Source organism: Helicoverpa armigera, chromosome 6 (genome assembly GCF_030705265.1).
Source record: "Helicoverpa armigera isolate CAAS_96S chromosome 6, ASM3070526v1, whole genome shotgun sequence".
NCBI lineage: Eukaryota > Metazoa > Arthropoda > Insecta > Lepidoptera > Noctuidae > Helicoverpa > Helicoverpa armigera.
The window spans coordinates 1,452,746-1,470,027 of NC_087125.1; the positions used below are offsets into that span (position 1 = coordinate 1,452,746).

A 17,282-nucleotide genomic window follows, 5' to 3' on the forward strand; every position below is an offset into this window, starting at 1 on the left:
TAGTAGGTTTATAGGCGTTTTGGAAATATTTTATGAGTGCGTTATATCAAAATAAACAAGGGGTAGATTTTTGTGTACTAAATCAAGGATTATTATTTGTTGTTGTAATGTCATTGTTTTCATTAGTAGGAGTTCGAGGCTTAAACGATCAAAAATATGCAATAGTTAATTTTATTTTATGCAGACTTCAACCCACCGAAATAATTAGTAATAAATTATATTTATCTTTAGCGCTAGAACGGCCTCCGAGACTGAGAAAAAATGTATATTGCTCGTTAGACAAGACAAACCGTGAGAATGAACTATTCAGTAAGCAAGGTTCTTCAGAGTAACTATGAATTGGAAAACAAAGAGTCGACCATTTTAGTTGTTAATTTTAATTTTGTGAAACGCTGTTTATACCTTCTTGAGCACATTTTTTATTAATCGAACACTGACAATCTCGAATTGATTTTAAAAACAACTTTGATTTAAAATACAACTTACCTACCTACTTTTTTGCAATAAGACACCTAGATACTACTTCACTACAACTAGATAGACCGATAGATATATCGCTCTTTCAGACCAAAAAAAAACACTCGAGTAACTACACAATGAGAAACTAACCGAAACTTTCCCCATTTGAGAGAGTAATTCCCCATTTTGTTCACTGTTCTTCTACTAGAGAATTTGTAGGATCTTAAGCCAAATTAGCGTAACTTATAATCTCCCTATATTTTTCAGGTTCTCACTACAGATGCGTCCCGGCGGTCTGATCAAGATCTACGACTCGGCGCTGATGTCTTCCTCGCAGTACAAGTGCCTGCTGACCAGCGAGAGGACCACGGCTGACGAGGTGCTGGCCATCCTACTCCATTGCTACGACTCCAACGAGGGTGTTGAGAGGTTCTCGCTCTATGAGGTGTGTATCGACATTTGAAATTCGATTTGCATTGGACATTACTTAGTAATACGATTTTAGCGAATATCTTCTGTTAATTTCTGTTACCCTAGTACTTGTGACAAACAATGATTCAATTTCAATACCATTATTTTTATTGTAAAACATTATTTAGCTAAAGTAAGAAGTAAGTCGCTTATGCATATATCTAGTTTCAATGCACTTCTGATTCCCTAGTACTTGTAGCAAGTAGCAGAATGAAATTCAAAGTACCTCTTTTATTGAATGTGTCGACTGTACTTTTTACCTTGAATTCGGGTAAAATGCTGAAATGAGTCCAGTTCTGTTGCAAGTATAGATCTTTTTCATTTTTAATCAATATTTTAAGTTCAATTTACTTTATAACTTTTTATACAATGTTTTTAATATTCACTCTTTTCTCCCCATTTCAGGTCAGTCCCTCGCAGGAGTACGAGCGAAAATTACACCCCGACGACCTTCCCCTAATGGTGCAGCGCGCCTGGCCCTCCGACAGTGACTGCCACTTCAGGGTGCGACGGAACCCGAGGGCGCCGCCCCTCCCGCCCCGCACCCTGCCCACCCCCGAGGAAACCCCCTCCGAAGACGAGGAGCCTTCCAGAGCGTTGTCAGCTCTCTCCCTCGAAGCTGAAGGCGAGAAGAGAAGATACAGCCCCGTCTACAAGTTCCCCAGCATCAGCTACTGTAGGGAAACCAAGAATGACTATCTATATATCTGACTAGCCGTGTACTTAGCCAGGTTCAGACGATTACGGTGCCGCGCCAAAGGCCGCAAGCACCTAGACGGAACAGTGAGAAAGCGACTCTTGTGAAGTGTAAAAACGGTTCAGTTTTGTGTAAAGTGTAAATATGGATTTTGGATTGTTGAGGTATTTGGTGTAAGCTTTGGGCCCTGACTGATGGAGTGGAGAAAAGGGTGAAGGGTGATTGATAGCTGGTTATTTTTATTTTGTATCACAATAAAAAGACCACTTCGTCATAGGCCGTAAGAACCAAAATAACGAAATAGTACTCCGAAAGCCTGTCAGTCAGGGTTCTCAGTGAGTGTGAAACCAAAGAGTTGTTGCAATAACGATTGTAAATTACCCTAACGAGGCAGTTAATTGTAAGTCACTGAAGGACCCAGAATATTTTGAAGATATATTTTTGTAATAAGAAAGCCAAAAGGCTATGAAGTTGAGTAGTCACAAGTCGAAGATCATTAAAGCTTTTGCCATTTTAATGTTTTGTGGCAACATTAATGAATAGCTTTATGTAAATGCTATGGTAAATAAGTCAAAGCCGATAATGATGCTTAAAGCCGTGAAGAAAACTGTTTCCCTTCCAATGTATTGTCACAAGTTTCAGTGGGTGCACGTAAACTATTTGGGTTTTTTGTATGGAGTATGATTTTCTGTTAATATTTTGGAAGGTGTTGGAACAATTTCTCTTGTATTAACGTCCACAATATTGCAACTATTAAAATGTAATTCTATGAGAATGTATATAATTATTGTATTATTTAGCTAGTAGACACCAAAGAGGCACGCGAGCGATAATATTATGAAGAATTAGATTTATTTAACAACTGTTACGCGATTTAATGTTTAATTTATTTGATATGGCAACATTGGTGTGCGCCATCTCGATATGTTGAGTCATCGAATTTACTTCAAACACGTCTGTAATAAACTGCGATATGTTTTTGATATAAGAAGTTTTATTTCTTCCACCTGCACGACATGAAACAAATGGAAGTCTACAGATTACAAAAACTTTAAACATTTCAATTAGGTAAGTACTAGCCGTTGCCCGCAATTTCATCGGGGTCGGCAATATAGAATCGTCAAAATACTACTTATCCCGTAGGTGCATTCTTTCACGTGACAGTATAATTAGGATAACTACTTAGCAGCCGCACAGATTCATTGATCAAGGTTGTGTTGTGGATGTGTGACCATTTATCTATTTAACAAAAGAAGTAGGTACCTAAAGTTTGTGACGTTGTGAAATCTCTGGATCTATGTAGTTAGCCAATTTGGAAAATTAATTCGCATGGTGCGTAAGTAATTCTCACAGGAAAAAGCTTTAATCTACATAGGTGTGTATGCTTTGAGTCTGACAAAGCTGTCATAATCAGAAGCCAGACAGTCTGTCAGTCTTACCATGGATAACGTGTTGTGTAGTTGACTGGATTTAAGAGATCAGATAGGTAGTCGCTCCAAGCAAAATATTGGTACTCAAACAAAAAATAATTAACGTCTACTTAATACTACTCATTCAAAGTAATTTGTTAGGCCACCATATTGATAGAAGATAAGCTAAACTATGTTTATGAAAAAAATGCACAACTCCATCTATAACTTTAAATGATAATTAATTGTTCCACTAATGTCATCATTTTTGACATTAATGTTCAAAAAACAATTTAGATGGCACCGTTTTAAATTTGGCTTAGATTATTAATTTTCCTTTCATCAAGGTAATAAGTATAGTTGGATTTTGATGTGGCACGGCAAACTGAAAAATTACACCCCTGTTTAAATTAGGTGAATTACGGAAAATGCTATGAATGTAAATTATTTTTACCACCTCGCTCCTTTGACACATTTGATGTATTTTATTTACCACAGATGGAGCTACTTTAACCTTGGCTAAACACAATTTTCATAAAATTTTATTTTTCTTCCGAATTTACTTATAAAGGTGTGATTTTCTGTATAAAGATTGATAATAATAGGCCGATCAACTAATATATGTACCTAAGTTCAAAATTCAAATGTACAGTTTTCAAAAGTAAACAGATTGCGTGTCGTAATATTTTACTTCTTGAATTCACTATCATATCTTTTGATAGAGTGAACCGATTTCGATGAAACAAAAACTAAGTAAGTACGTAGAATTTTTGTATATAAGCATTGTCTGCATTGAATTCGTAGATTTTACGTGATGCGCGCACAAACAAACAGATAAACAGACAAAAATTTCAAAAATGATGGAAATGGGTTCTGTTAGTTATCCTTTAACACGCTGGCTATTTTTTTTGTCAATTTCTTCTACAGATTTATTATATGTATAGATGTGGGACGAGGTTTTTTTTCAAAGAAACAAGTAAAATTCAGTCATCGATATAAAGTATTTTATTTACAAATGATTGCAACAATGAAGTACAGACGATGCAATATAATTACAGAGTATGTTCAAAAAATGGGAAACGGATAATATCTAACGGTACTAAACTTAGCCCCTCTTACGTTCTGTATGTAAAATTTATACAATTGCCGCAAGCAGCGGCGGCGCAGCGGGACGCAGCACGGCGTGCGGCACGGTGCGACGCGGGACAGTGCGATGCGGCACGGCACGGCACAGCGCGGCACGGCGCGGCACGGCGTGCGGCGCGAGGCGGGCGGCGCGGGCGGCGCGGCACTACACAGCGTTGAGCGCGCGGCGCGAGGGCCCGTAGTCGTCGGGCGGGTCGCGGTCGCGGCGCCGCTCGCGCTCGTCGCGCGCGTACTCGCGCCCGTACTCGTCGCGCGCGTACGCGTCGCGCGTGTAGTCGTGTCCGTACGCGTCGTGCGGCGCCGGCGCATGCGCGGTGTGGGCTCGCTCGCGCGGGTACTCGGGCCCGTAGTCGTGGTAGTCGCGCGGGTAGCCGCGCTCGTACCGCTCGCAGCGCTCGCCGCGCGGGTAGTACTCCTCCTCCAGGCGCTCCGGCCGCGCCGCGCGGGACCTGCCGCCTGTCGACCGTAACGTGCACATGTAAAAGGATCTTAGGATATCGACATGATATCAAAATAAAACAAAACCCTTCAAAACCAACACGCACTCGAACACAAAAAAACTGAAAACATGAGGAGGATCACGGCCCTGGAAATCCATCCTGCCTTTGCATCGACCAGGTTTTCTAGGACCGAAGAGCACACACAGCACACGGGGGACTTAGTGGGAACGAGTTCCGGGGCGAGAGGGGGCACCCACACTTACAGCTACGACACTAGGCCGAGAGACATCTGCATGATGACCCCGCCAGTGCGCACTTTACCCGGGACCGGGATGACTACCTGAGCCGCGGCGGGGATCGGCGACGCTGCGGAACACTTCACTTCAGTGGCTGTAGACTATGGCTTACTGCCTTTGAGAAGGTCTACTGCTTGATGGATTTGCTGCTTTATGCTTGATCGAGACGACTTGTTAGGCGGACCGGGTTGCGATGAAAGGACTAATCGTATATGAGATGGCCATGTACCGTGGTCATAGGGAAACTAATTCAATGATCAAGTTCTGCAGTCTTCGACGAAAGAGTAAAAAGTTCCATTCAGTAAACATTTATTTTCAAAAAAAGAAAGTTTCTTCACCACACCCAAGATTTTGTACAGAGGGCCCCATGAATTGAATATTCCAACGCCCCTAGTTTCCACTCATTAAAACGCATACAGTTAGCGTCATTCTGAACCGCAGTTACTTGTTAGCCGGCGGAATCCAGCAGCTGGTTGCAGCTGCTAGATTCTGGGGGTGTTAGTGAAGCGTCACCCTCAAGCGATGAAGCGGTTAGAAGGGTGGGGGCCGCTAGAAATTGTATGCAACCTGGACGGGGCCGGTGCGTGACTATAAACACCTGGAATTTAGTCCTCGCCTGGTGTTAGTGGGCCTGCCCCGACGCTTGTACTGAAATGAACAGGAGGGTCAGTGTGCGGTCCACTTGCGGGAGGGGACAACATCTACCACGACATCTAGGTACTTCACCACGAATGCCGCTATCCAACCGCGGCATTGGCGAAATACATACTACCAGGTACAGTGACAGACTTTATTTACCATTTTCTTTATTGTAAAATTGAGCAGTGGATCCGAATTTAGTCTGTGACTGTACCTCTGTTATTAGTAGACATTGAAAAAAGATTGATAATATGAAAAATGACTATGAACATGAAAAATATACGCTGACTACTAAATAAAAGTAATATATAAACATCTGTAATATAAAAAGCACAGTTCAATAGCAAATAAATAGATTGTACATTGAATCCAAAAGATGTCAAGCGGAGGACCAAAATGAAAAAGTATTTTTTTCCTACAACTGTTTGGATTCAAATATACTTGCACAATTTTTCTACTATAAAATATAGGTGTGTTTATTCAGTATAAATGTGTAATATACTCCATTGTAGTACGGTTATTAGTTACCTCTTTCCCTCTCGTAGCTATAGGAGTCGGACCTCTCCCGGTGTCCTCCAGTGTTAGCGGGGGGATCAAAATATCGCAGTACTCGGTTACACGAGGTATATTCAATATTTTTACATATTATAGGTATATTTATTTTACATAGATTTGTATGTGTGGAAGCCAGTAAAAACCAGTATTGGGTTGCCCGGGTAATTGGATTGAGGAGGTCAGGTAGGTAGGTACTCCTTGTAAAACACTGGTAGGTACTCAGCTGAATTCGGTTAGACTGGAAACCGACCCCAACATAGTTGTTGGGAAAAGGCTCGGGAGATGATGAGATTGGTATGTGTTTGTGTGTTTTGAGTGTAGAAGTAGTTTCTGTTGTTTGTTTTAGTCGACGAAGAAGATATACGTACGCTACATTTATGATGGATCAAATCAGAATAAGTACCTAAGCATGAACAAACATCATAATATTGTCCGAATCGGAATATCCACGTATTTAGACATGAAATAATTACCTGAATAGAATTAAGCAATATTAATATTGTTACTCTTACAACATTGAAAAGTTTTACTTTTGCAATAGCTTAGTCAGCTAGTCGTGTTAAGAGTGTATGAAAAGTGTATATTGTATGGTTCATCTGAACTGAAACGATGCGTCCCACAACCGCAGTAACGATGCACGACATACATAGGTTTGAGTACATCGACAACATAAACGTCAGTTTCCTTAAAACAACTTTTTACTTTCAAAATTCAAACGCCTTAAAATGCGGTATGGGGTGCATCACCTTAGCTCAGACGAGCTGTATCTGTATGTATCTGTGTCCCCCTATTCCCCGCTCACCAGGCATGGCGTGCGCGTTGTGCGCGCGAGTGAGCGCGCGCGCGGGCGCCGCCTCCTCGGGCACCGGCGGGTGCGTCGCGCGCCAGTACGCCTGCAGACCAAATACCACGGGTTAGCTTCTCTGAAGAAGCAGGTTTGCGATACAAAAGGGGTCCATTTGGTAATCTCATGTCATCTTTGGAAATCATATGAACACGTGCCATCTGGTAATCTTTTCTTGGGCATTAAAGAATACTGAAACGCATTTTTACTACTCCTAATAATGCCTCGGTTGCTTCTTAAGTGAATTGCAGGTTCTAAAACTATTTAGATTGTTGATCTGACACTAGTCGATTCTAATTGTGGCCATTGTTCTATTTCCATTATGACCACAAAGAATAATAAACTGACCTCTAAATATTCAGCAATATGTTCGCAAGCGTCCTCGAGCTGGTTCTCATCGAGGATGACGTCGAACATGTCAGGCGGGCACTGCGCCAACTTCTCTGCAGCCACCATCTGCACCGACAGGTTCTTGGTCTGCCCCTTCCCTCGCGACTTGATCAGCCGCTGTAGCACCTGCGGCATCAGACAACACCTGATTGTAGTTAGGAGCACCAACAACATACATCTTAAGCCTAAAAGAGATAAACCACAAACTAGAACTGCAGTCACAAATGTTTTTCTCTTTTCTGAGGTCCCTTGACAAGGTCGTCCATATATTTCGGTACAAAACGTTAATTTATCGTAGATCTTATTTAATAGTTCGCAAAGTACACATTTGAACTGAGAGATTATGTATGGCTCAGCTTATGGCGCACGACTTATTGAGTGGTAGATACATTTTTGCTTTTAGGATTTTTAAATCGCATCTCTCTATCGCTCTAAGGTTTGCTGTTAGAGAATCAAACTCTGAGTTAAAAGCTCGCCTGTACATAACTTATCTCTACTGTGTATATATTTACATTCATTTTTTCTATTTAAATATATTTGTGGGTGCGATAAAGGATAATAATAAATATTTTTTCTTGTGGTCTTGAAGTTTCATTCAGGGAGTTTGGCGCAAGTGTGGATAGACTCAAGTAATACAACCTTGGGACTGGATATTTTCAGGTACACGATGGTGGGAGCCAGTGAAGTCTTGGCGAGCTGTGAGGGATGGTTGATGGTGTCACAGTCCAGCACCACGAGTTGAAGGGTCCGAGCCAGCTCGAATATCCTCTCGATTTCAGCCTGGATACAAACAAAAACCACTTTATTCATTGTTTTTTGTTGATATGTCTATGAGAAATTAGTTGATGAAAAATGAGGTTAGTTTCTTTAGTATTATGGTCTCTTCTTTTCTTGAAGGGCTAAGCAGAGGTATCTATACCTACCTGACATAATAATGTATATTTGCTCGTAATTTTTAAAGTGAAAACCTTTATGTATAAAACGATATGGGGATATTTTGAGTAAACTTGTATCTTGATTTCTAAAAATAAATAAATCTTATTTCTCTTAGATCGAAAATTGGCCACATAAGCGCATCAAGATTTTACACATACAAATATGCAGTTATAGATATTGCTAAGCAGCATTTTTTTGCTCTCACAATACGCGCGTAATTTCCTAAAAATAATGCACGTTCACAAAATGCTACTCGTAACGTCCCAAATATTATCTGACATCATCTTATTATTATTAATTATACGAAACCTTCGTCAAGGTAAATCGGAATCTGGTTTAATTCCATAATTATTATTTGCAAAGGGACGCTCGAGGGACTAAGCATTAAACAACGAAAGACAATATAGAACTTCTAGTTTTAATAGTTTACAAATGTGGTCGAAATTGATACTAAATACGTCTAAAAACGTTCTAACATCAAACTACCTACGGATAAAAAAATGCATTCCTTAACACGAAATTTTGTACCTAATCTATTAACTAATTTCAATCTGAGTCATGCTTTCACAGACTATTACAAATTGTCCTAATATATTTTTTTTACTTCAAATACTACAACACTCTAAACATTGAACATTCACGATTTTAAGTTTTTTATCCATTGTACAATTTATAACCAGCGGCAGTCAAAAGCTTGTAGGCACAGACAATAATATCTAACCAAAAAGTCGCGATCTTAAATAATGCCTATTTCACAAGTAGGTACTTCCGACCCACAAGAAGTAAAGAATAACTTTGCAGTCAAGTAAAGTACCGTAGTATACAAAAAACCGAAGTATCAAAGACAAAAGTGAGTCCCTAAGACGTACCCGCCAAAATATAATAGATAGGTATCGTTTGATGGTCAGATATTATTGGAGCATAAACACTTTTGCTCGCGAGTGTACCTCCACACTTTGACCAATCAAAGAATTTTGGATCTACTCATCTAAAACTACGCTATTTTTTTAGGAGTAGTGATGCGATTTTTTTTTGGTTAGTGGAGCCAGTGTTAAAATTGTCAAAGCGCAGAGGCAGGGCAATGCAAATGATAATATTTTAGTGACTTTGTAATATTAATAATTTCATGCAACACTCCTCATAAAGTACATACTTAACGTTTTTATGGTTATTAGGAGAGGATCAACTCGTCTACCTAATGTTTGGGTTTCTGTAAAAATAAGTGTTAAAAGGAACCCCTATGTTGAGTATCTGTCAGTCAGTCATAGCTCATTTCAGACAATATTAATAAAATAATTTTGAATACTTGCCCACTCTGATGCAAAAATACTGTAAACTATTTAATTTCATTTTGTGTGTGCACAAGTGGATTTTTTTAACACTGGGGCAAATAGGCATTACTAATAAGTGTGACATTTGGTAGGAAAAAAGATCTGGAAAAATACGAGTGCCTTCCCATATGTTTCCGAAGTAAAATTAAAACATCTGAAATCATTCGAGGTGAATTATTACAGACAATTAAAACAATGATTGTTTTTTTTTTGTAATCAGCAGAATAGTCAAATATATGTATAATCTAAATCTCCCTCGGATTGATCAACCAATGTATAATCCTAAACACCAAATTACACTTCTAAACTTCTAATAACAGGTTTGTTTCAGGATTCAGGGAATCATTAGATTACAATAGGATAGGATGCAACGCTTAAATGTTTTACTAGAACTGTCAAAAGGAGGACTATTTTTACTTTTATTTATTTATTTACCTAAGTTTGATTAGTTACTTAGTTTTAGAATTAATTAATCTAACTAAATGGATGAGTTAAGGAGTGTTTGTTAGTCACTAATTATAATCAACTATTATGTAATAAATACCATATGAGCATGTTTGGATCGAGCGAGCGTAGTACTAAAATTGACTATATTCTAATGTGACTAAATCTAGAGAAATGAAAGTATATTTTATAAGTGGCATGAAAAAAAGCTAAAGTTTAATATATTATTCTAACTAGTGCCAAGTTGTTAAGTGATTTGTCTATTTGATCAAAAACACTTCGTTTTGCAGGACTTTGATCAGAGGCGTCTAATAACAAAATGTGGACTAACGTTACGACTGCGGAAGACCGACAAAGGACTTAAACTGCTTGAGAAAATTGGTGTTTTACGAAAACTAAAATTTTGCTCCATATCCAAAAGACGCTCCCTAAAAGTCGCGGAGGTCCGCTAAATTCTAGGTGCTCCTAAGCTCAGCCTCGTACCGTGACTGAGAGGTGGCCGACCTAGCCTCGGGTCCACTCATTCCAAACACGCCCACGACATCACGTGCCTCAAACCACAACACCACAGCTACCTACTAATGAAATCGCACCTGGACCTCGGCTAAACAGTTGGTCCTGTTACCGGCCCTCTCTACGAACGGTTTCTTTGGCGCGTTTTGCGTCCGTTTGGCCAATGATATATCGGACTGCACGCGGGTGATGATGATCCTGCAACACGACATACCTGCACTTCAGCGAGGCAAGTGGACCGCGAGTTGGAACGCTCCATGATGGCTCGTTTCGACGGGTTGTTGAGCAGAGAGCGCTTCGCGAGAGATATGTCGGCCATCACGCGCGTTATTATTATCCTGCAATGTTAGTCCCGTTTGGTCAACTGTTAGTTGTTAGTTGTGTTAGCTTTAGGTCGGTGCCGGTCTCTGAAATAAATTGTTAGCGGCCGTCTGCGCCGGCCTTTAGGCTGGTTCTCTAGTACCGAACGGGTTTAGTCAATTTAGAATTTGGATTAGTCAGATTTGAAAATGGTATGCCAATTAGGTTTGTTAATTTTGAAATACTTTTGACTGATCGATCATTTGTATTGGTAAAAGGAATATTTCAGTCAAAAAATAGTTTACACATGCCAATTAGTTCTAAGCGGATCCAATATTGCGATCCGAGCCAATTTATCGAGGCCTCGAGCATTGCTCACAAAAAACTTGAAAACTACTTATACCACCTGACAACAAATAATAAAAAGATACCACCCTCACCTGCCTTCAAAGCGTCTTTTGAGAAAATCAAACAAAGCCTTCTGCATCATGTCGGTGACCTCGTACCCCTTGAGGCTGGGCCCCACGATGACGACGGGCCGCATGGACGGCACCACGTCGTACGGCGTGCTCGCCTCCGCCTTCTTGAAGAACGGCTTGCGCTTCTCCTTGCCGCCCGCGCCCCGCCCGCGGCCCGCGCCGTCCGACTCCTCGCCTAAAGAGCCAGGGGAATAATCAGTGACTGATACAAAGTAGAAACGTCTAACCTAAGCTTCTGTTTCTTTGTATACCATCCTTTTGGTTTTGTTTGCTGTTAAGTACCATTCATCAAACACCGAAACATTAAAATTACTTACTGTGTTTTCAAAACTCTCAAATAAAAAATTTAAAGCTAACATGCTCTCTTCGATACAACAAGGTCTATATATTTTGGGGCTGTAGCAATAAGGAGCAAATCAAAGTTTTCATTCAAGGTACACAACACATTATTTTGAAAAATATCTGCTACGATACACATAGACAACACCAATAATTGAAAACATCCCAGGTTACAGAGTAGAGGAAAATAACTCAATTTTAACTAGAAGAAGTAAGAAAAAGATTATCCCTACTAGAATTGAAATGTTAAAGACTTAAAAGTCTGAAGGACAGGCATAGCGAGTATATTTTTCCATAAATACGCCTCAGAACATTGTATTCGTATAATAGCCATAATTAGGATTAGGTGACATTATTCACCTTACATTGCCATGGTGGTAAAGTTGCATCTCTTTGTGGCTTTCTAATCAAGGCATTTATATTGTCTTGTCCTACTTTTAGTCAAAGTATAGTTTCTTCAAAATTTAATCTCTTGTCACATTATCCCAGACCCGATTTTTCCTCTACTGTGTATTTAAACACAGAAAATATTCAAGACTTTCGGACCACATTCAAAAGCGTCATCTCACGAGTAACTGCCCAAAATATAACCAATAACCATACCATAAACAAATAAAACATAACATAGCTATAACGTTCCTGTAAAACACCAAGAGATATTAAAGAAAAATATTAAAATAGATAAATTAATAATAGAGGTTTCATGCATAATGTAATGTGGGATGGCAACGGTGTACAATCTCGAACAAAAGTACTAAAACTTTTAATTTCAAAATTCTGTTAACAGAGACGGGGATACAGTAGCAAATATCGAATAAATATATTGAGAAGTCAGTTGTATTAAGAACCTTATTCTCAATATTTCTACCAATATTAACTTATGAGTTTGGTTTTAGTTTTAAAAATTACTCTTTACCGGGTCATTTAAGTAGGGGGCGAAAATCAATTTACTGGACTCAAATTGGGGTGTTCCATAAAATAATAAAACATTTATAATACAAACGAGCTCGGATAACATCTAGATATATTAATAGAGGTGAAAATTTACGACATTTCCTGGTGTCGAGCGATGAGTGCGTGAGCTTACCTCGATCGAACGAAGGCACATCTGAAAATGTGGCAAACGTGAGTGCGAAATACACATTATTCGATGTATCGACTATTGTGCTGGCCGAGTATTCGAATTATTCGATCTCGAGAACAAAAACCCTTCGGTATTTAAACGTCAACAGATTAGTCGATTCGATCTTAGATTAAAAAATATACAATAAGTATAATAGTATAATATTTAAGAATAATTTGTGATTATTATTAAATAAATATAGGTTATATACTTGCTTTGTGTTGAGCGAATTGACTAACCATCGAATAGAGAATAGTCGACTAATCGACTAGGAGTCAATAATCGGTACATCTCTAAGACCAGGAAATTCCGGCAAATTCCACCGATTTGATGAGTGATCATGAATGGCTAGTACAAAGCAGTTATACATACCATATACTAGTAATATAGTAAACATTTGTTTGTATCTAAAGTAATAATTTTGTTGCTAGATAAATAACGAATTTTGTGCGCCTTATTACATAACCGTTTCCAATAGTTATAAAAAAAGAAGTGTAATGTAAAATTTTAAATTATGTTTTCTTAGAGAGTTTCTGCTATTGAAATATGTAAAATAAATGTGGTGTAAATAAGAAATAAATAATGTAGGTATAGGTAGAAGAAGAATATTTCGCGACGAAGTGCAGTTATGTTAAATAATTTTAGTAATTAATATTTACAAAAAAGATGCCAATTGAAACACCGAATCACGAACTACAGTAAGTATAATCGTCTTGCTTTTTAATATAATTGTTAATTTTGAAGATTTTCGGTTAAAAGCCCATTATTTTCGAAACAGCGAGACCAGAGTGTTAGAAAGAGCAAGACGATGTAAAAAGAGAGAGACAAACAACTGCGTTGTACGTTACAGACACTAGATAAAACGACATACATACAAAATAAATAAATACATATAATTATGAGTATAACAAAACATTAGATAGTACAGCCAAATACAAGTACAGGTACAAGTAAACATAGTTTTATCTTTAAACCAAATCAATACTGGTTTCATTAAATTATGACTAAACATAAAACGCAAATATTTTTGGATAATTTCAAAAAAAAAAATAGAATTAAAGTTAAACATAATTACGTTTCATCAAAACCTTATACCTTCGGGAATGAGCCTTGAACCCATTAGTCTTTTAAAAACGAATAAAGTAGTGTATGCCTTTTTATCCAGTGCATGAAAAAGCTTTAGGCAGATGGTCACTCTTGCTTACAATATCCCAATTAATCATTTTAGATGATAATTGTCTTATTTAATAAATTTTAAATAATTAATGTTTTCATTTAGTATTCTTTGGATCATAAAGATTATTGGGATATTTCAATAAACCAATGAAAATCCAAACTCATTCCAGTTCGAAATGTTTCAATTTCCATTGCAACAGCTTCGTCTCGAATCACCAACTATCGATTTTGAATCGACTAAATAATCGAATAATTATTCGACTATCACAAAATCGAAAATATAATTTATATTATTAGTTTTTTTTTTTCTTTTTAAAATTCAAAATGGATAGCTAGTATTCGAGCGTTGACCAGTGTGCAGGTGTGGCGGCGGGTATGGCAGATGACGTACCGGGCGTGGGGGGGGTGCTACCTCGGGAGAGGGGCGGCGCGTGCGGCGGCGGCGCGGCGGACGCGGGCCGCGGGTAGCGCCGCGCGCCCAGCCCCGATCGCACCGCCTCCAGCTTCACGGGCGACGGGATGAAGCCCACGTCGCTGCCCTCCTTCACGAGCCGCCCGATCCACCAGTTGTTGTCGTACTTCTCCTGGAAAACGTACATTGATGTGTCAGTTATGACACTCCACAATGGATTGTAAGGCCGGCAAAACACGAACCGCTTGAATCAGTCAGGGACGACAGCTTCAAGCTGTCGACCGCCCGAATCATTTGCAACTGCTCGAGCGGTTCGTGTATGTCCATAAAAGATGAATCCCATCCCATTAAAGCTGTCGCCCCTGACTGCTTTAAGCGGTCCGTGTATTGCCGACCTAATAGACTGAAATGGTGATTCTTTTTGTTGAGGAGAATATTTTCATTCTTATTAACTTTCAATAGCTTAATCAATAGGTTAACAACATCCTTTGTTTGCTTTACATCTTATCTGCTGGAGCTTATTGAGAATGGAGTGTGACCGTTGAAAGGTGGTCCTAAAAGGATAGTAAAAAGTCAAACATGCTGATTACTCTTTCAAATGTCAAACCTGTTATGGCAAAAGCCCCCAAAAACTTTGGTGTACATTCGGTGTAGTTACCAATTGGCTAATAGCAAAAGCACTTAGATAAAGAGGAAATACAGAAAACGACGTACCTTGATGTGGAGAAAATCGCGCACCTCGAAGGAGATGGCGCTGCCGTGCACCGGCGAGTCGTCGTCCACGGTGCCATCGTATGACACATTGGTGCGCACCGCGAACGCCACTGGCTTCTCCTGGAACATGATGTTACAGCTTCCAGTATCCGACATATTGTATTTTATAGCTAATGTTTGTGAGCATGAAGGTCTGACAACCAGTCTTTACCAAGAGGTATTGGGTTGACGGGGTAACTGGGTAACAGTTAGGTACCCTGTCAACTGGGTTGTGTAGATCAGATAGGCAGTCGCTCTATGTAAAACACTGGGACTCACAACATAGTTGGGAAGTAGTAGATGATGTTTGAGTAAAAATGTTATCATTATCATCATCCTTCTTAACCCAATTTCTATCTGACGTCATTCCATAAGTAAGCTTCTATACAGCCATATCGTCTTTCACACACTTTCGATTTTGCATATATGTTATGCTTATGCTTCGTAAATTTTCGTATGATTGGCTGTGGCTGCTCCATTACACTTAGTTACCCTCATGAAAGCAATGTGCTTAATTGCTCATTGTTAAGTCAAATCAAGTTAACTGCTGAGTCATATGCATAACTTTCAAAAGGATGTGCTTGAAGAGGCACTTCAATATATGCCCGAAAAACAGTTGTTAAGACACCAATATGGCATTTCATTACTTTCAAATAAAATCTTGTAAATCGTCCATCGGATTTATAGTACCTAGAAGTGAAAAAGAATGGCCATAGCCCTTTTTGTATGAGGTCTTTTCTAACAATGTACTTAAAAAAATGATACACATGAGTTATTGTGAATTGAACACTGTTATTAATCTCTATATTCTGCCAGAGCTAACATTACCCTGCGTTCCAGGATAATAATCATAATCATTATAATATGGATGTTAACTGACCCGTGCCTTGTCCAGCTGTTTGATAGCCTGCGCTTCCTTCTCGCGGCGCAGCGCCTCCTTGTCTTCGTCAAGTATCCCTAACCAATATAATATGTGTATGAACTGACCCGTGCCTTGTCCAGCTGTTTGATAGCCTGCGCTTCCTTCTCGCGGCGCAGCGCCTCCTTGTCTTCGTCAAGTATCCCTAACCAATATAATATGTGTATGAACTGACCCGTGCCTTGTCCAGCTGTTTGATAGCCAGCGCTTCCTTCTCGCGGCGCAGCGCCTCCTTGTCTTCGTCAAGTATCCCTAACCAATATAATATGTGTATGAACTGACCCGTGCCTTGTCCAGCTGTTTGATAGCCTGCGCTTCCTTCTCGCGGCGCAGCGCCTCCTTGTCTTCGTCAAGTATCCCTAACCAATATAATATGTGTATGAACTGACCCGTGCCTTGTCCAGCTGTTTGATAGCCTGCGCTTCCTTCTCGCGGCGCAGCGCCTCCTTGTCTTCGTCAAGTCTCCCTAACCAATATAATATGTGTATGAACTGACCCGTGCCTTGTCCAGCTGTTTGATAGCCTGCGCTTCCTTCTCGCGGCGCAGCGCCTCCTTGTCTTCGTCAAGCGACAGCTCCGACGATGGTTGCGAATAGTTCGAATCTGCTGAGCCCTGCAACATTTACATGAAACTGTTAAACAATTGAAAAACTGCTTTGTGAGTAACGTTAGCCTAAGTGTTGAACTAAAATTGGTGTAAATCCAGCCACTTGTAAGTATTCCATATATATTACCTATGACAAAGTTTTATGCTACCAGTAAGTGCCTTTTCTTCCACAGCAGTAATTTCAAATGTTACAACCAAACCGACAATTAGCATTGGATTTTGTCAAGTTACTCCTCTCGCAGTGAAAAAAAATGACTAAATGGGAACATAGATGGGTATCTATGTTCTTTTAGTTTAGCTTTGAGAGCCCATCACATATTCGCCTATTGTGCCTGAATCTTCAAAGTCCTAAGAAGCCAAGATGCAGACAAAAGCTAGAATATCAGCTCATACACATAAAGTATCAGAAATTCAATCTACAACCCTATCTCCGCCACATAATTTGTTTACCAGAGGTCAAGGTCTCATTGACACTTTTGGAATGGTTCCAGAGTTTTATATCTGCAGTAGTCTGTACCGACAGATTTTGATTTATTGCATGGTTGGTACCATTTAACGCAAGCCATTCACGGTTTAGCGATAACTAAATAGGATGTTGAAGGTT

General features: G+C 39.5%; 2 protein-coding genes across 24 annotated transcripts in view; one reads left to right on the top strand and one right to left on the bottom strand.

Moving 5' to 3' along the window:
• LOC110381433 (uncharacterized) overlaps positions 1-2,609 on the top strand; it is a 98,600-nt gene extending 95,991 nt beyond the window's left edge. For all 3 annotated transcript variants that reach the window (XM_064035243.1, XM_021341776.3, XM_049852137.2), the window contains 2 exons: positions 727-904; positions 1,336-2,609. In XM_064035243.1, the coding sequence (XP_063891313.1) occupies positions 727-904; positions 1,336-1,641 (484 nt within the window). In that variant the 3' untranslated portion in view covers positions 1,642-2,609. The remainder of the gene's footprint in view (positions 1-726; positions 905-1,335) is intronic.
• Positions 2,610-4,026: 1,417 nt separating this feature from the next.
• The window catches only part of LOC110381336 (voltage-dependent L-type calcium channel subunit beta-3), a 132,017-nt gene continuing 118,761 nt past the window's right edge, over positions 4,027-17,282 (bottom strand). For 10 of the 21 annotated variants that reach the window (XM_064035141.1, XM_064035138.1, XM_064035144.1 and 7 more), the window contains 11 exons: positions 16,568-16,684; positions 15,114-15,233; positions 14,379-14,571; positions 12,776-12,796; positions 11,311-11,524; positions 10,785-10,908; positions 7,986-8,126; positions 7,305-7,472; positions 6,915-7,005; positions 6,086-6,151; positions 4,027-4,638 (listed from right to left, as the gene is read on the bottom strand). In XM_064035141.1, the coding sequence (XP_063891211.1) occupies positions 4,328-4,638; positions 6,086-6,151; positions 6,915-7,005; positions 7,305-7,472; positions 7,986-8,126; positions 10,785-10,908; positions 11,311-11,524; positions 12,776-12,796; positions 14,379-14,571; positions 15,114-15,233; positions 16,568-16,684 (1,566 nt within the window). In that variant the 3' untranslated portion in view covers positions 4,027-4,327. The other 11 variants (XM_064035139.1, XM_064035135.1, XM_064035150.1 and 8 more) reach the window with 9 other exon arrangements.